This window comes from Hyla sarda, chromosome 3, assembly GCF_029499605.1.
Source record: "Hyla sarda isolate aHylSar1 chromosome 3, aHylSar1.hap1, whole genome shotgun sequence".
Taxonomy (NCBI): Eukaryota; Metazoa; Chordata; class Amphibia; order Anura; family Hylidae; genus Hyla; species Hyla sarda.
This window is the reverse complement of record NC_079191.1, coordinates 419811498-419831677: the sequence shown is the minus strand read 5'-3', so window position 1 is coordinate 419831677 and position 20180 is coordinate 419811498. Positions and strand designations below refer to the sequence as shown.

The 20180-nt window shown below is 41.8% G+C and overlaps 2 protein-coding genes across 3 annotated transcripts in view; both read left to right on the top strand.

Moving 5' to 3' along the window:
- The window catches only part of LOC130361077 (dynein heavy chain-like), a 30689-nt gene extending 13875 nt beyond the window's left edge, over window positions 1–16814 (top strand). Inside the window, exons 3-4 of the mRNA XM_056563643.1 lie at window positions 15381–15521; window positions 15637–16814. Of these exons, the coding sequence (XP_056419618.1) occupies window positions 15381–15521; window positions 15637–16814 (1319 nt within the window). The remainder of the gene's footprint in view (window positions 1–15380; window positions 15522–15636) is intronic.
- Window positions 1–20180, top strand: part of ESRRG (estrogen related receptor gamma) — an 892172-nt gene that overhangs the window by 397109 nt on the left and 474883 nt on the right. The gene's annotated exons all lie outside the window — the stretch shown is intronic.

The following is a 20180-nucleotide window of genomic DNA, read 5'->3' as shown; positions in this document are numbered from 1 at the left end:
AAGCACCTACATTTTTCATTACAGCAATATAACATTTCATATTTCATCTATATCTTTGTGCCAGCAGTGTGCTGCTGTATTCTCCTGCTTGTAGATAGATAGATAGATAGATAGAAATGAGATAGATAGATATAAGATAGATAGATAGATAGATAGATGATAGATAGATAGATATAAGATAGATAGATAGATGATAGATAGATAGAAATGAGATAGATAGATAGATATAAGATAGACAGATAGATAGATAGATGATAGATAGCCCAGGAAGAGCTGCACATCCAGTGGATAAAATGTATAGCTGGGCAGGTACAAGCAGACCAGTCAGCCTCGGTCACAGACTAAACCAGTGTCCGGGCATGTTGGGAGTTGTAGTTCTGCATCAGCTGGAGGCACGTTGTTTGGGAATCACTGGACTAAACGTTGCATCACCGGAGCATTAGATGGAATAAAAATCTTTTTCTGTTTTCTTCACCATGTTGGAATACTGCAGCGAATGTTGAATATACATAACATTGCAATTTTTAAATCAATCAAGTCATCATAATATTTATAATACTCCTAGTAATGACCGGGCTATGGACAGATATCTGAGGGATATCACTGGCAGCCATCACTCATCACACAGCTGTCTGCGGGCGCCCCCTGACCTCATAGAAAATGGCAAGAACCTTCCAGTATTCTATATAAGTGAGACATTCTATTGAGCACTCCTCACATATACCACAGGGACATCGGGAGAACTGTCAGACCGACCAAAGGCCACTGTCTATAGGGGGCTGTGCAGGTGCCCCTCTTATGTAGCTGTTTCAGCAGTTTCCTCCATGTACTGTGATTGGCCAAAAGTACCTGAATTACAGTATATGCATGAAACTCAACATCCTTTATTAATATGGCTACAATGCATATAAGTAATAGGATTGCGAAATCATGTATGAAAACTTTGTCAATGCTTTTTCTCTACATTTAAGTTTTATGTACATTCTCTGTATTCTTCTATGTGAACCTGCAGATTTCAGGTTATGATCTATAAAGATAATATGATAGTTACAGCAAGTATGTTTTATATATATATATATATATATATATATATATATATATATATATGTTGTTTATATAAGGAAGTGTTTTGCAACCAGTGAGCCTCCAGCAAAACTCCAAATCCCAGAATACCCAGACAGCTCCTGGTATTATCGGTAATTTTAATTTCAGTATACAAGATTTGATCAGTAACAGTATGATGGTAATATGTATGGTGATAATATCCTTCCTCGTATACTGGTATTATTGGTAATAGTAATCTCAGTATACATAATTTGGTCAGTACCAGTATAATGGTAATATGTAAGGTGATAATATTCTTCCTTGTATAATGGTATTATTGGTCTATTGGTCTCAGTATACAAGATTTGATCAGTAACAGTATGATGGTAATATGTATGGTGATAATATCCTTCCTCGTATACTGGTATTATTGGTAATGGTAATCTCAGTATACAGAATTTGGTCAGTACCAGTATAATGGTGATATGTAAGGTGATAATATTCCTCCTTGTATAATGGTATTATTGGTCTATTGGTCTCAGTATACAGGACTTGGTCAGTAACAGTATGATGGTAATATTCGTCCTTGTATACTGGGATTATTGGTAATGGGAAATTATCTTACCTATGCTAAGGTTACATTTTTGGAAGGTGTCAGCATTTCATTCTCTGACTCAGGCAGTAGAGCCCTGCATTGGTACTGGGTTCCTGTGAGTCCCACGGGATCAAATAAAAAAACCTGCGGGGCGGGCAGTAATGAGGTTGTTACGGGTGGGAGCAGGCGGTCATAGAGCATACAGTGAGTGCCACAAAATCCTGCCCAGTCCCAAAAGCCTATGAGATGCCACAGTGGGATGATCGAATGGTACAAGGGGGTGATGAAATTGCACAAAGGGATGATGAAATGGCACAAGGGGGTAATTAAATGGTACAAGGGGTGATGGAATGGCAAAAAGGGGTGATGAAATGGCACAAGGGGCGATGGAATGGCAAAATGGGGTCATGGAATGGCAAAAAGGGGTGATGAAATGGCACAAGGGGCGATGGAATGGCAAAATGGGGTCATGGAATGGCAAAAAGGGGTGATGAAATGGCACAAGGGGGTGATGAAATGGCACAAGGGGGTGATGAAATGGTACAGGGGATAATAATAAACAACAAGGGGGTGATGAAATGGCACAAAGGGTACTATTTCTAAAAGCTGTGACACATTGTCTGCAGGAGCGGGTGGGATTGGACACACATGTTGAGGGATCGGGCAGGAGTGGAACACACACACCTTGTAAAAGTTGGCGGTAATGTACAAAAATCCGTCAGGAGCAGAATTAAGAAAACAGCCCTGGGCAGGGCTCTACCGGCAGCGATATGCCCTGATGGTGCTGTTCTTGGAAAAAAAGCAGCCATTTTTGGTTCTAATCTTGTACAAGACAATCCCTGTTAGGGTATATGTGCCTAATAAAAGTGGGACCCCCTCGTACTACAGTATCTGTCACCAGCTTCCCCCAATGATAACAGCTGATCACAGGAATCCAAGCAGCATTGACCCCAATAGTCAGATAGGCGCCACTTACCAAAAGGGGGGGGGGGGGGGTATCTATGGGGTATCCCTTTAAAACCTGCAGCCAGACAGAACTCATGGGCCCGGGTTATTTCCTGATGCCTTTATATTAAACTACAATTGGCTTGGGGATTGGTGGAACACATTGATCTCTTTCTATAGATTATCCCAGTTAAATGTTCTTTTCATCAGTATTTCGGAGTCTTCATCAAGGTATAATCACCGCTACCTGTCCAGAATGGAATGTGTCTATGTTAAAAACGCTTGCAGCTATAAAGGATTTTTTTGACCTTTTTTTCTGGCTTTTTTTAGCGACTCAAATGCTGTTCCTGCCGTCCATCTGTCCTAGCCCACAGGCATATGCCAAAGGGTCTTTCACCTCCCTTAGGCAGTGCGCTACCCGGCGCTCTCAAGTAATACCATATGATTCCGAAAGCATTACCATAGAGATTGCTAATTCAAAGCCCAACACATTCAAAGTCCTGGCACACGGAACTAGTTCAATACCAAGGTGGAGACTGAGGTGTCATCTGGCAGGTTAAAACGCAGTAATATTTAGGGTTGGGGGGGGGGGGGGGCTTGATCTTCTGAATCTGTGAGTCTTAGGCAAGATCAGAATTTCCCAACCAGGCTGCCTCCAGCTGTTGCAAAACTACAACTCCCAGCATGCCCGGACAGCCATTGGCTGTCCGGGCATGCTGGGAGTTGTAGTTTTGCAACAGCTGGAGGCAGCCTGGATGGGAAACACTGTGCTAGATCTAGATGGCAACTAGATTTGTGATTTATTTTTGCATGGCCACATTGTGTTCGCTTCCAGAATTTTGATTTTGCTTTTTCCTCAACTTTGAACCAACTAATCTATCGCTAGATGCCCTCATCATCTCCCGCTTGGTCTACAGCAATATCCTTCTCTGTGGCCTTCCATTAAATGGGCACTGTCAATAAAACTAATCTTTCTAATGCACTTTATTTAAAAAATAAAAATAAAAAAAAAGTTTTATGTTTTATTTGTATTTAAAAAAGCTGCCACTAGGTGTCTCCCTACTTGTCCCGAGCACATTTCCCAGTATCTCTTGCACAGACTTTGTGGCCTGGCAGAAGTCCAAAATCAGGAAATGCAGTCTGGAGTGCTGAGGGGTGTGTGTGTGCAGCCTGAGCCAATCATAGCTCATCTCACACTGAACTGTTCTGGGCTGTGTGTAGCAGAGTGAGGGAGGATGTTCTCCCCTGTATGGCTTCAGATGATGTCACGCTTGCTGTGTAACGCCCTTCTCATTCTGTGAATCTGACTGAGGGTGCTTTCACACCACGATTTCAGCCTATGGCTGAAAGATCCGGCTGGGGGAGGGGAAAACCACGCGCTCTCGTACCCCAGCTGTACCGGTGCTGAAATCCATTTACTTTAATGAGCTGACTGGAGTAAAATGGTGACTCCTGTCGTCTCATTTCTGCCCCGTATTCCGTTTTGTGACCGGACCTAAAACTATAGTATACTACAGTTTTAGGTCCGTCGCAAAACCGGTTATGGGTCAAAAATGAGCCGACCGGAGTCACCGTTTGACTCTGGTCGGCTCATTAACCTCTTAAGGATGCAGGGTGTACCTGTACGCCCTGCGCCCAGTCCCGGTCTATAACGCTGGGTCACGCCGTGACCCTGTGTCATAGCGGGTCGGTCCCAGCGGCTAATGAAAGCCGGGAACCTGGGCTAATAGCATGTGGCACTGATCGTTGTGCCGCGAGCTATTAACCCTTTAGACGCAGCATTCAAACTTGATCGTCGCATCTAAAGTAACAAAAATACACTCCCGGCAGCTCAGTCAAGCTCATCAGGACCATTGCGGTGAAATTGTGATGTCCCGATCAGCTAGAATGCGAGCGGAGGGTCCGTTACCTACCACCGGTGCGTCCGATCGGCGATTGATTGCTCCAAGCCTACAATCCAGGCTTGAGCAATCGACCGCCAATAACACTGATCATTGCCATGATAATGCATGGCAGTGATCTGTGTAGAAGATCAGTGTGTGCAGTGTTATAGCCACTTGAGGGGGCTATAACATTGCAAAAGAAAGTGTGAAAAAAATGTGAACAAAGATCATTTAACCCCTTCCTTAATTAAAGTAAGAATCACCCCCCTTTTCCCATAAAAAAAAAAAAACCTGTGTAATTAAAAATAAACATATGTGGTGTCGCCGTGTGCGGAAATGTCCGAACTATAAAAAATAGATATTTTTAATTAAACCGCACGGTCAATGGCGTACGCACAAAAAAAATTCTAAAGTCCAAAATAGCGCATTTTTGGTCCCTTTTTATATCATGAAAAAATGAATAAAAAGTGATCAAAAAGTCCGATCAGTACATCAAAGGAGCCCTCATACCGCCCCATATGAGGGGTCAAAAGATGGCAATTTTAAACATATAAATTTTCCTGCATGTAGTTATGATTTTTTTCCAGAAGTGCGACAAAATCAAACCTATATAAGTAGGGGATCATTTTAATTGTATGGACCTACAGAAGAAAGATAAAGTGTCATTTTTACCGAAAAATTTACTACGTAGAAACAGAAGTTACAAAATTGCATTTTTTCTTCAATTTAGTTGCACAATTAATTTTTGGTCCATTTCGCCGTGGATTTTTTGGTAAAATGACTAATGTCACTGCAAAGTAGAATTGGTGGCGCAAAACATAAGCCATAATATGGAATTTTAGGTGCAAAATTGAAAGGGTTATAATTTTTAAAAGGTAAGGAAGTAAAAATGAAAATGCAAAAACAGAAAAACCCTGACTCCTTAAGGGGTTAAAGTAAATGGATTTCAGTGCTGGTCAGGCTGGGATGCGGGAGTGTCCCGGTTTTCCCCTCCCCCAGCCGGATCCGGTAGCCGTAGGCTGAAATCGTGATGTGAAAGCACCCTCAGACTGAGTAGAAAATACAGAGCAATATCAAGGTAAAAAACTAAAACATAATAAAAATTAAGGCAGGGGGTGGTTTATGATGATGGGGCAGTGAACTGGGAGGATTATAACATTTAACAAGATCATGACAGGTACTCTTTAACCCCTTAAGGACGCAGGGTTTTTCAGTTTTTGCTATTTCATTTTTTCCTCATCACCTTCTAAAAATCATAACACTTTCAATGTTGCACCTACAGACCCATATGAGGACTTATTTTTTGTGCCACCAATTGTACTTTATAATGACATCAATCATTTCACATAATTTACAGAGAGACCAGAAAAAAAATATTTGTGGGGTAAAATTGAAAAAATGCCATTTTGTAAATTTTGGGGGCTTTTGATTCTATGCAGTACATTTTTCGGTAAAATGACATCATATCTTTATTCTGTAGGTCCATACGGTTACAAGGATACCAAATTTTTATAGGTTTTATTTTATTTTACTACTTAAAATAAATTATTACTACATGCACCAAAATTTGTATGTGTATAATTGTCATATTCTGACCCCTCTAACTTTTTTAGTTTTCCGTATATGGGGATATATGAGGACTAATTTCTTGCACCATGATCTGCAGTTTTCATCGGTACCATTTTCATTTTGATGGGATTTTTTGATCGCCTTTTTTAAAAAAAATGTTTAGATTAAACAAAGTGACCAAAAATCCGCAATTTTGGACTTTGGATTTTTTTTTTACGTGTACGCCATTACCCGTGTGGTTTAATTAACATTATATTTTCATATTTCGGACATTTATCCACGTGGCGATACCACATATGTTTATTTTTATTTGCATATTTATTTAATTTTTTTTAAATGGGAAGGGGTTAAAACACATTCATTAACTATTTTTTTACACTTTTTTTGCAATGTTATAGCACCCATAGGGGACTATAACATGCAATACCTTGATTGCAGACACTGGTCAATGCAAAGCCACACATTGCATTGATCAGTGTTATCGGTGCTCTGTTGCTCCAGCCTGGATCTCAGGCACGGAGCAGCAGAGTGACGGTTGGACTGCGGGAGATAAGGTAAGAAGCCTCCCGCTGTCCTCTCAGCTGTTCAGGATGCTGCGATTTCACCGCGGCGGTCCCGAACAGCCCACTAAGCTAACTGGCAAAGTTTTTCTCCCATTTTAGATGCCGCGGTCAACATTGATCGCGGCGTCTAAAGGGTTAATATCGGACATCAGCCTGATCGGCGATGTCCAGTATTAGCTACAGGTCCTGGCTGCTGATAGCAACCGGGACCTGCTGGATCTGAAGAGCGCTCAGCTCCTGAGCGTGCTTCACATAACGGGAGCCGCCCACGAGCATAAGTTTATGCTCGTGGTCATTAAGGGGTTAAATACTCTTGCTCCCCTCCAATCCATCCTCAATTGTGCTGCCCAACTAATCCACCTCTCCCCTCGCATCTCCTCAGCCTCTCCCCTCTGCCAATCCCTTCACTGGCTGCCCATTGCCCAACAAATTTAGTTTCAAATGGTCACCATAATATACAAGGCCATCCACAATGTGCCCCCTATCTATCTATCTATCTATCTATCTATATGGAAATGATTGCAGTACACAGACGTAGTTCAAAATCAGTGAAGTGGTTTATTTTATCCTCAAAAACAGGTGCCTAGCTTCACTAATTTTGAACTACGTCTGTGTACTGCAATCATTTCCTTGTGGATCTACCAGGATACCTTGACCAGGGATCCCAAGATTGTGTGCACCTAACCATGCATTGAACTCGGGCGGTTGTGCTGTTCTTTGGACTGTATTATCTATCTATCTATCTATCTATCTATCGCATATCTATTTATCTATCTCATATCTATCTATCTATCTCATATCTATCTATCTCATATCTATCTATTTATCTATCTCATATCTATCTATCTCATATCTATCTATCTATCTCATATCTATCTATCTATCTCATATCTATCTATCCATCTATCTATCTCATATCTATCTCTATCTATCTATCGTATATCTATTTATCTATCTCATATCCATCTATCTATCTCATATCTATCTATCTATCTATCTATCTCATATCTATCTATCTCATATCTATCTATCTCATATCTATCTATCTATCTTTCTCATATCTATCTATCTCATATATATCTATCTCATATCTATCTATCTATCTATCTCATATCTATCTATCTATCTATCTCATATCTATCTATCTCATATCTATCTATCGCATATCTATCTATCGCATATCTATATATCTAGCTCATATCTATCTATCTATATATCTATCTCTTATCCATCTATCTATCTCATATCTATCTATCTATTTCATATCTATCTATCTCATATCTATCTATCTATCTATCTCATATCTCTCTATTTCATATTTATCTATATATTTATCTCAGATCTATTTATCTATCTATCTATCTATCTATATATATATATATATATATATATATATATATCATATCTATCTAATATCTATCTTTCTATCTATCTATCTATCAGTCAGCTCAGTCGTATTCATGGAGACCTGCTCTATTTGACAGATATCCCTATTAGTCTATAGATTTTTTTATTACAGGTATATGATACTTGGATGGGAGCTGCCCGTATTTGGCAGACAGCAGGAACATCCACATTGTCTATTGATCCTGTGAGCTGCTTTCATATAGTTATGGCCACATATCAGGAAGGGAGAGTGTTCAAGCACTTTATAATTGCTGCTGTTAATCTCTACATCGGGGCCGCTATATGGACGGGTCTTTTAAGGACATTTCATGGCTAAACCTTATGTGCTACATTTGTGTGTGTGCAGAATTTACTGTTCGATAAGACAGAAAGCAAAGAGTTAAAGAACCTTTTACCTGAAATATCTTTATACATTAATTGTAGTAATAAAATACTTCTTTCTGCCAGACAGGTTTACCATTTGACTACTAGTAGATACATTTATTTATTTAATTATTATTATTATTTTTTTTTTTTACTTGTGTGTGACTTAATCTATAAATGCCAAGGTTTTCGGCGTGCTCGCCGCTGTTTGGGTGAGTAAATATCGGATTGCTTCCCTTAGAATACTCAGGGATTAATTCAGCACTTACTTCTCGGTGCGGCAGGGAAGAGTTTGTCCTGTGCATTATACTTTGGCTTTGCACGTTTCCCGGCAATGGTCTCGCCTGGTATAATGATTACATCCTGTCACTCAATAGCAATGACCGAACTACAGATAAAGCTCCTTGTGGCTCATAATTTTAATTATTCAGATTCACTGTTTATATTGCACAATTCTTCTTATTATATTGCTCCAGAAACAGCGCCTCTATGGGCAGGTGTTAGGCATTGCCATTGCAATTGAGCTGCAATACTAGACACAGCCTAGGGACATGGGTGGCACTATTTCTGGTGAAAAATCCAGCCTTACTTTCTAATTTTATTCAAAGCCTTGAGGATCAGTGTCCATTTCAGCCATGGCCATATAATCTGCAGTAATGGGCCAATTTCCCCATCTTATTGCCAGTAGCACGTCCGGCCGGTTCAGATTAGCAGATCGGCCCAATTTCTGTGATCTTCTGCCAGAAATAAATGAATCTCACCCCACTTAATGCAATTATAGCGCTGCTTACTGTAGCCATGATTTCTCTCCCTACCCATATACTGTAGATATGTACTGTAGGTGATCAAACCCCTTACATGGTGGCTCTATTGGGGCTCGTCATGTGTGCACCAAGGCTTCTATTTCTGATGATTCACTTTTAAAGTAGTCAGACTAGTACATATCCATTCCTATACCGTACTACGAACAGCAGGGGAAATTTTAGGACAGGACACGTTCTCTCAATATGGTGGAAAAGCCAAGGGCAGAGCCGATTTAGTTCTCTCGTTTTTTTAAATACAGTAGAAAGGACCAGTTCAGGGCTGGTGGATCTCTCTCAATGTGGTAGATGAGCCTAGAACAGGCAGATTTTTCTTCAGGCCGAAATCAGGTTGATCAGATTACTCTCAATACGGTAAACAGGCCAAGATCATGGCAGACAGTGTTCTGTCAGTACTGTAGACAGACCAAAGTCAGGGCAGGTGACGTTCTCTTGATACGGCAGACAGGCCTAGGTCAGGGCAGGCAGCATTCTCTCTTTATGACAGACAGGCCAAGGTCAAGGCAGGTGGCGTTCTCCCAATACAGTAGAAAGGCCAAGGTCAGCATTCTCTCAATATTCTCCATATGATAGCCCAAGGTCAGGATAATTATAGTTCTAATTAGAGTTTGGTAGACAGACCAAGGCCATAGCAGACAGTGTTCTCCTAATACAGCAGAGAGGCCAAGATCAGGACAAGCAGCACTATTACAATTTAATAGACAAGCCAAGGTCAGGGCAGGTGGCATTCTATTAATACAGTAACATCAGGGCAGGCAGCATTCTTTCAATACAGTAAGGTCAGGGCAGGCAGCATTTTCTCAATAAAGTAAGGTCAGGGCAGGCAGCATTCTCTCAATACAGTAAGGTCAAGGCAAGAAGCATTCTCTCAAACAGTAAGGTGAGGGTAGGTAGAATTCTCTCAATACAGTAAGTTCAGGGCAGGCAGCATTCTCTCAATACAGTAAGGTCAGGGCAGACCGCATTCTCTCAATGCAGTAAGGTCAGGGCAGGCAGCATTCTCTCAATACAGTAAGGTCAGGGCAGGCAGCATTCTCTCAATACAGTAAGGTCAGGGCAGGTAGCATTCTCTCAATACAGTAAGGTCAGGGCAGGCAGAATTCTCTCAATACAGTAAGGTCAAGGCAAGCAGTCTTCTCTCAATACAGTAAGGTCAGGGCAGGCAGCATTCTCTCAATACAGTAAGGTCAAGGCAAGCAGTCTTCTCTCAATACAGTAAGGTCAGGGCAGGCAGCATTCTCTCACTGCTGTAAGGTCAGGGCAGGCAGCATTCTCTCAATACAGTAAGGTCAGGGCAGACAGCATTCTCTCAATACAGTAAGGTCAGGGCAGGCAGCATTCTCTCAATACAGTAAGGTCAGGGCAGGCAGCATTCTCTCAATACAGTAAGGTCAGGGCAGGCAGCATTCTCTCAATACAGTAAGGTCAGGGCAGGTAGCATTCTCTCAATACAGTAAGGTCAGGGCAGGTAGCATTCTCTCAATACAGTAAGGTCAGGGCAGGTAGCATTCTCTCAATACAGTAAGGTCAAGGCAAGCAGTCTTCTCTCAATACAGTAAGGTCAGGGTAGACAGCATTCTCTCAATACAGTAAGGTCAGAGCAGGCAGCATTCTCTCAATACAGTAAGGTCAAGGCAAGCAGTCTTCTCTCAATGCAGTAAGGTCGGGGGAAGGCAGCATTCTCTCAATACAGTAAAGTCAAGGCAGGTGGTGTTCTCTCAATATAGAAAACTAATATGATAGATAGGCCAAGGTCATGGCAGGCAGCATTCTCTCAATACAGTCGATAGGCCAAGGTCATGACATGTGCCGTTTTCTCCGTACAATAGAGGCATGGCTGCCTGAGTTCTCTGCAAGTGGTGACCAGGCCAAAGTTAGCACAGGTGGTACACAGAGAGACAAGGTCAGACAGAGCCGTACCTAGTACCCTGGCATTCACGGCAACATACAAACCTTATTGCTCAGGCAAGAAACAATGGGACAAGGATCCTTAAATATTCTGGGGCAATAGGACATTGACTAGGCATGAAGAACCTTGGTGCTCACTGGCCTTGGAGGCCTGCACACTATGTAGCACTATAGGTTGTGAGAAGAGTTATGGTGGTCAGGACTGGTGCAGGGAGAGAGGCTCCCCCTAGTGTTGGCTGCAGGCAGCCAGAATTTCATCATTTTTTTCCATTGTCTTGTGTAGAGAAGCAGGAGATTTGGGGCTCTGTATCAGCTGAAAAGTTCTTATATGCTGAAACGTTCTATGTTTCTTTGTTTCTATTATATTGAAAGCACAAATGGTCATCAGTGCAATGGAAGGAAGGAATTGTCTTGGGCTTGTTACCATGTACCCAACTTCTATCCAGGAAAGTGCTTCCCGAATGCCCATTTTCAGTCCATATTACACACATGCCTAATACTAGACCAGTGTTTTCCAAATAGTGTATCTCCAGCTGTTGCAAAACTACAAATCCCAGCATGCCCGGACAGCCAAAGGCTGTCCGGGCATGCTGGGATTTGTAGTTTTGCAACAGCTGAAGACACTCTGTTTGGAAAACACTGCTCAAGGGGACCCGACCCCAAACAAACAAAAGCCCCGGCTTTAGGTGATATTGTAAAGTTACCCAAAAATTATGTTTTCATTGACTTGCTAGCCATGTTGGTTTACATTTATACTTTTTATTCTGATATAGGACGCAACAAAAAATCTGCATTTCTGGCATTTTTTTTTTCTTTTCTTGGTTCCCTGCACAGAATAATAAACATTATATTATATTTCAATATTATAATTAACATTTAATATTATATTTTACCCTCACATTTATACCAAATATCTTTATTTTCTTTATTTATTTTTTTCCCATTTTCTTTATTCCGATGTATGAAGTGACAAAATTTAGCATTTTTGGCATATGTTTTTTTTTTTTTTTTTTATGTTTACCCGGTTCACCGCGCGGAATAATAAACATTATATCATATTTAACATTTCATATTATGAATTTTTTTGCACACGGTTATACCAAATATGTTTAATTAATTAATTAATTTATTCATTTATTTAAAAAAAAAAAATTATATTATAAATTTAGAAAACGGGGCGGGCGGATAGTACATTTTTTATTAGGGGAGGGGCTTATTTCTATTCTTAATTTATTTATATATTTTTATTTAATGTTTATGCTGTTCACTATGCGGGATAATAAACATCATATTTTAACATTATATTTACCATTTACTATCATAATTTACGCATGGGGGTTATACCAAATATTTGTATTTACACTTTTGTTTATCATAAATTTGGAAAAGGGAGGGTTAGTTACATTTTTTATTGGGGAAAGGGGCTTATTGATATTGTTTATTTAATTATTGATATATATATATATATATATATATATACATATATATATATATATATATTTTATAATATATTATCATTTTTGCACGTCGTTATACCAAATATATATATATATATATTTTTTTTACTATTATAAAATGGTAAAAAAAGGGTCTGTCCGGACATGTTGGGAGCTGTATTTACGCACAAGCTGGAGGCACACTGTTTGGAAAACACTGATACTAGACAGCTGCTTCCCTGGAAGTTAATGAGTTAAATGTCCTCACTCCGCAGGCACCCCCCCCCCCCCCATCACTATCTGACCCCATTCACTAATTCCATCTACTATACATGAGTATTCATTAGAGTGTCGCCCAGAACCATCAAATTTTATTGAATTATCTCAGATTTGGCAACAGGAAAGGTGTGGAGGCTCCAAATAAATGTTCTTCTTTATTTATTCCCCTACTATAGAGCTGACAGTAAGTGCATTGTGGGAAAAGGCCAAGTGAATAAATAGTGAGATACTTAGTGCGTGAGGCATGGTATAGGCAGGCGCTTGACTCCAGACTCCGCCGCGCGGTGGCTTATAATCGGGCCACTACTCACTCGTCTGGACCTATGTTGATCTGTTTTATTGCAGCCGGTGACGGGTAAACTCACCCATTACACATTGCAAATGGCCGGAAAGTTGCGGGGGGAAAAATAATGGTTCTCATTATTGCGACCATAAAGGGGCTTATATCAATTGATATATTCACTGGCTCGACGCGCAAGGTTAAAGGAAAGTCTGATGAATCTGATCCGCCGCGTTTTTGTTGTTGTGTTCAGTTGATGTTAACATTGGAAAGGGGTTGGCAAGTTAAATATGTTAAAAAATATGTCTTTTGAACCCTATCGTGGCCATATTATCATGTCGCTGTATACGTTCATGAGTTCTTTTTGCTCCAAGTTAGCAATGATCCAAGAAATGTCTACACTAACGAGAATAATATGGTCATGATAGGGGTAAAGTACTTATTTTTTTAACATATTTTACTTGCAAGCCAGGGCCTTTCTAACAGTTACAATAGATTTTCAATGGATATGAGCGTGGAAGACTACAGGTATTGATGTTGTAGAAAAAGCTATATATAACCCAATGCTTATCTTTGGGCTACCATATAAATTCCACATTGAGGGGATTGTAGCCCCGTCTCACTGTATGGTCATCTTATCCAGTCACTGTATAGGGGTGTTATCCAGTCACTGTATGGGAGTGTTATCCAGTCACTGTATAGGGGTGTTATCCAGTCACTGTATGGGGGTGTTATCCAGTCACTGTATGGAGGTGTTATCCAGTCACTGTATAGGGGTGTTATCCAGTCACTGTATAGGGGTGTTATCCAGTCACTGTATGGGGGTGTTATCCAGTCACTGTATGGGGGTGTTATCCAGTCACTGTATAGGGGTGTTATCCAGTCAATGTATAGGGGTGTTATCCAGTCAATGTATGGGGGTGTTATCCAGTCACTGTATGGAGGTGTTATCCAGTCACTGTATAGGGGTGTTATCCAGTCACTGTATAGGGGTGTTATCCAGTCACTGTATGGGGGGTGTTATCCAGTCACTGTATGGGGGTGTTATCCAGTCAATGTATAGGGGTGTTATCCAATCACTGTATAGGGGTGTTATCTAGTCACTGTAATGCAGTGTTATCCAGTCACTGTATGGGGGTGTTGAGGTCACTGTATAGGGGTGTTATCCAGTCACTGTATGGGGGTGTTATCCAGTCACTGTATGGGGGTGTTATCCAGTCAATGTATAGGGGTGTTATCCAGTCACTGTATGGGGGTGTTATCCAATCACTGTATGGGGGTGTTATCCAGTCACTGTATAGGGGTGTTATCCAGTCACTGTATGGGGGTGTTATCCAATCACTGTATAGGGGTGTTATCCAGTCACTGTATAGGGGTGTTATCCAGTCACTGTATGGGGGTGTTATCCAGTCACTGTATGGGGGTGTTATCCAGTCACTGTATGGGGGTGTTATCCAATCACTGTATGGGGGTGTTATCCAGTCACTGTATAGGGGTGTTATCCAGTCACTGTATGGGGGTGTTATCCAATCACTGTATAGGGGTGTTATCCAGTCACTGTATAGGGGTGTTATCCAGTCACTGTATGGGGGTGTTATCCAGTCACTGTATGGGGGTGTTATCCAGTCACTGTATGGGGGTGTTATCCAGTCACTGTATAGGGGTGTTATCCAGTCACTGTATGGGGGTGTTATCCAGTCACTGTATAGGGGTGTTATCCAGTCACTGTATGGGGGTGTTATCTAGTCACTGTAATGCAGTGTTATCCAGTCACTGTATGGGGGTGTTGAGGTGTTATCCAGTCACTGTATGGGGGTGTTATCCAGTCACCGTATGGGGGTGTTATCCAGTCACTGTATGGGGGTGTTATCCAGTCACTGTATGGGGGTGTTATCCAGTCACTGTATGGGGGTGTTATCCAGTCACTGTATGGGGGCGTTATCCAGTCACTGTATGGGGGCGTTATCCAGTCACTGTATGGGGGTGTTATCCAGTCACTGTATGGGGGTTTTATCCAGTCACTGTATGGGGGTGTTATCCAGTCACTGTATGGGGGTGTTATCCAGTCACTGTATGGGGGCGTTATCCAGTCACTGTATGGGGGCGTTATCCAGTCACTGTATGGGGGTGTTATCCAGTCACTGTATGGGGGTGTTATCCAGTCACAGAACATGCTGCGGATTATGACATTGTAAGCACGTGTATTCTTGTCCGAACATGCTGCGGATTATGACATTGTAAGCGCGTGTATTCTGTCTGAACATGCTGTGGATTATGACATTGTAAGCGCGTGTATTCTTGTCCGAACATGCTGTGGATTATGACATTGTAAGCGCGTGTATTCTGTCTGAACATGCTGCGGATTATGACATTGTAAGCGCGCGTATTCTGTCTGAACATGTTGTGGATTATGACATTGTAAGCGCGCGTATTCTGTCTGAACATGCTGCGGATTATGACATTGTAAGCGCGCGTATTCTGTCTGAACATGCTGCGGATTATGACATTGTAAGCGCACGTATTCTTGTCCGAACATGCTGCAGATTATGACATTGTAAGCGCGCGTATTCTGTCTGAACATGCTGTGGATTATAACATTGTAAGCGCGCGTATTCTGTCCGGACATGCTGTGGCTTATGACATTGTAAGCGTGCGTATTCTGTCCGAACATGTTGTGGATTATGACATTGTAAGCGCGCGTATTCTGTCTGAACATTCTGTGGATTATGACATTGTAAGTGCGCGTATTCTGTCTGAACATGCTGTGGATTATGACATTGTAAGCGCGCGTATTCTGTCTGAACATGCTGTGGATTATGACATTGTAAGCGCGCGTATTCTGTCTGAACATGCTGTGGATTATGACATTGTAAGCGTGCGTATTCTGTCTGAACATGCTGTGGATTATGACATTGTAAGCGCGCGTATTCTGTCTGAACATGCTGTGGATTATGACATTGTAAGCGCGCGTATTCTGTCTGAACATGCTGTGGATTATGACATTGTAAGCGTGCGTATTCTGTCTGAACATGCTGCGGATTATGACATTGTAAGTGCGCGTATTCTGTCTGAACATGCTGTGGATTATGACATTGTAAGTGCGCGTATTCTGTCTGAACATGCTGTGGATTATGACATTGTAAGCGTGCGTATTCTGTCTGAACATGCTGTGGATTATGACATTGTAAGCGTGCGTATTCTGTCTGAACATGCTGTGGATTATGACATTGTAAGCGCGCGTATTCTGTCTGAACATGTTGTGGATTATGACATTGTAAGCGCGCGTATTCTGTCTGAACATGTTGTGGATTATGACATTGTAAGCGTGCGTATTCTGTCTGAACATGCTGGGGATTATGACATTGTAAGCGCGCGTATTCTGTCTGAACATGCTGCGGATTATGACATTGTAAGCGCGCGTATTCTGTCTGAACATGCTGTGGATTATGACATTGTAAGCGCGCGTATTCTGTCTGAACATGTTGTGGATTATGACATTGTAAGCGTGCGTATTCTGTCTGAACATGCTGCGGATTATGACATTGTAAGCGCGCGTATTCTGTCTGAACATGTTGTGGATTATGACATTGTAAGCGCGCGTATTCTGTCTGAACATGCTGTGGATTTTTTGAGTGGGAAATCTGTGATGGTAAATGCACTCTTACAGCTGCCTGTAGGAGGCGCAATAGTCTTCTCCACTGATATGAGGGCTGACTGGTGAAGTGTTCCCTCCGTATCATGTTTGTACAAGGCCACATCACTGTGTGTCGCGCTGTTGTACAACCTGTTTGATCTCCGCAGGTTAACACAACATGTGCATTATTGTCCACTTCCTATCAAACTGGAGAACAACTACAGAGCTCGACCTCGGGAGCGATTTCATATCAGCGCTTTGAAAAGTGCTTTTAAATATGGAAAAGATAATAAAGCGTTGTTATTTAATGCGTTTCTTGTCTCGTCCTGTGTGCTTGTGACTTCACGCCATTGATAAGCCGCAGACTCTGGAGTCACTTGTCTGCCGTATTATGGAGGAAGAGATTAGCAATTAAAGGGGAAAGATACCGGGTATTATGTCCAAATAAGAGCCTGCCATGTTTGATATCCATTGAAAGCACAGGACGGACTCTCCCTGGCGTTCCCTCAGAAGAAAGGCGTGACGGTAAATATTTGATACATGTTCTCCCATTGTCTACATTAAGATTGCGGCTCATTTAAGAAGTAAACTTCATTCATAGTTTTTTTTCCCTCTTGTAGCCGAATTTTAGGTTGTTCAGGCTGCTTTTACACTATAAAAATACTTCCGTTATAAATGCCCGTCATAAAAATATTGAAAATGATAGTCTATGGGATTTTTCTAATATTCGTTTTAACCCATTACCGTCCGTTCTTAATAACGGCCGTTCTTTTGTGACGGGCGAATGAACGGGAGAAATAGTGCCGATTAAGAGCCGATTTTCAAGATTTTTATGACGGGCGTTTATAACGGAAGTATTTTTATAGTCTGAAAGCAGCCTAAGAAATTTAGCAATGCATTTTAATTTAGAAGGAGGCAGCGAATTGCTACTAACACCAGCCAATCAGAAATCCCTTTTCAGATCATGTTATACAGGACCAGCCTTTCAAAACTATCTTTCATTCATTGTAAAACTTTGGCTGTCGAACAATCATTTTGGGTAAAATTGTCCATTTTCACCAACTTTACAGGAAACCTCTCAGGTCCCACATTCCACTGATCTTCACTATACTTTCTTCTTCTGAGAGAAACACATGGAGCAGGACCTGCCAATCACAGGCAATAATAAGAATAATAATAATAATAATAATAATAATAATAATTATTATTATTATTATTATTATTATTATTAAACGACATCTGCAGCAAAAAAAAAAACAACTTATCCTGTGGATAGGGGATAAGTGTTTAAACACGGGGGTCCGACCACTGGGACCCCCTGTGATCTGGGGCCCCTCCACTGGGGCCCCGTATTGCAGCTCTATATGAGCGGCCCCTCCACACCCCCTGCCCATACAGTTCTATGAACTGTAGAACTACATGGAGGAGGCGCATCGGCCACAATGTCATGCTGCGGCCGGCACGCCTCCTGCACGGGAGAGCCACATGCAGGAGATCGCGGGGGGGTGCCAGTGTTCGGACCCCCCGCGATCAAACACTTATCTCCTATCCTGTGGATAGGGGAAAAGTTGTTTTTTTTGCTGCAGATGTCCTTTAATAATAATAATATTTATTCATTATTATTGTTAATATTATATTTAGGCAAAACAAACCAAGCTTACGGTGCTGGGGTGGGAAAAAAATATATATGCTTGCCTAGCACCGATCTGCCGCAGCTCTTGTTCAACTCCATCCAATCCACTGATCTACTTCCTACTTCCAAGAAGAGCGCAGTACCTGCCAATCACTGACCGAAACAGGACACAGCTGCAGCCCCTTTGGACTTTGGAGTCTGCAGGTCCTGCCCCAAATGCCCATCTTGGAAAAAGAGAGATCAGGAAAAGAGATGGAGCGATGGGGAACCAAGGCTAGGTAAGTATAGATTTTTTTTTAAATGTTTTCCCACCCCAGCACCAATGCCCATCTTGGAAAAAGAGAGATCAGGAAAAGAGATGGAGCGATGGGGAACCAAGGCTAGGTAAGTATAGATTTTTAAAAAAATGTTTTCCCACCCCAGCACCATAATACTTAAAAGAGGTTGTCCTGTCATTAGTGGGGTCATACTGCATTGTATATATTTTTTTAACTGGTCAGACTGTCTAAAAGGGGTACTCCGAGGCCAGCCTCTTACCTTGAAGCACTTTGACCACCCCTCCATATTCTGAGATGAACTGGTCATGGGAGTGACTTCGCCAATCACCAGCCGCAGCACTGACCCACCTCAGCTGGTAATTGGCTGAGTGAACCGTCATTCCTGAGACCATTTCAGAAGGTGGGGACTGGAGCGCCCCGTGGTAGGTAAGAGACGAGCATCGTTCTGGAGATTGTGTGGGGTCTCAGCAATCTAACCCCCCACAGTCAGACACTTATTCCCTATCCTGTAGATAATAATACAGTGTGACTGCAGTATTCAGACTTCCACGCACATTGCTGAGCACCGGACTGGGCTACATATAACACAACACTAAACGAATCAGAGCTCAGATTTGGCAACAGCTGTCACGCCCCCTCCCATTTGCTCGCATTGAGGGGGCGGGGCGTGTCATCACATGAGGGCGGGGCTGTGACGTCACAATGCCCTGGCCCCGTGATCGCCAGTAATCAGACCCGGAGCGAACGTGCTCCGGAGTCTTATTATAACGGGGTGCTGCGTGCAAGATCACGGAGGTCCCCAGTGGTGGGACCCCCGTGATCAGGCATCTTATCCCCTATCCTTTGGATAGGAGATGTCTTAGCGCCGGAGTACCCCTTTAAGACTGATATATAGCAATTCATTCCGGCTTTTAATTTTATTTTATTCTATCACAACCATTTCCTAATTTCCATCTTAATGGGAAGTTGAATAAATAATTGATATAACTTAGTGCCAAGCATGGCTGAGCAGGAGCCAAAGTCAACAATGAATGGACACGCCATTAAAATACTACTACTTAATTCAGCACTTGGATACAGAGGACAGATGCCGGCTTCCTAATGACACTTGATATATTAATAAAGCCATTCAGATTTTTTATTTTTTTTTATTCATCCTGAGCCTTTGGAAATGGCTCTTTTACATAATAACCTCATTTGGCTGTCTGTGTTCTTAGTCTACATGGTCGCTCCATATAGAACATTAATGGGCCTCATACACATATGTTGGCATTGTAGAAGAATGTTGCGTCCTACTGTATTTCTGTATGACTCAGTTGTATATGAAGGTACAGTGGATCAGAGCTCAAGTCCTGCAGAAATGCATGGGAATGGAGCTCTTGCACTTTTACCAGAGCAGGACCACCATTACCATTAGCATTAGCATTAGTCCTGCAGGACCAGCCCTTAAATGGAAATCTTGGGTGAGTTCCTACACTTTTTTCCCTGCACTTGACTCCTGCACTGGATATACTGTTCTGCCTTAAAAGGGGTACTCCACTG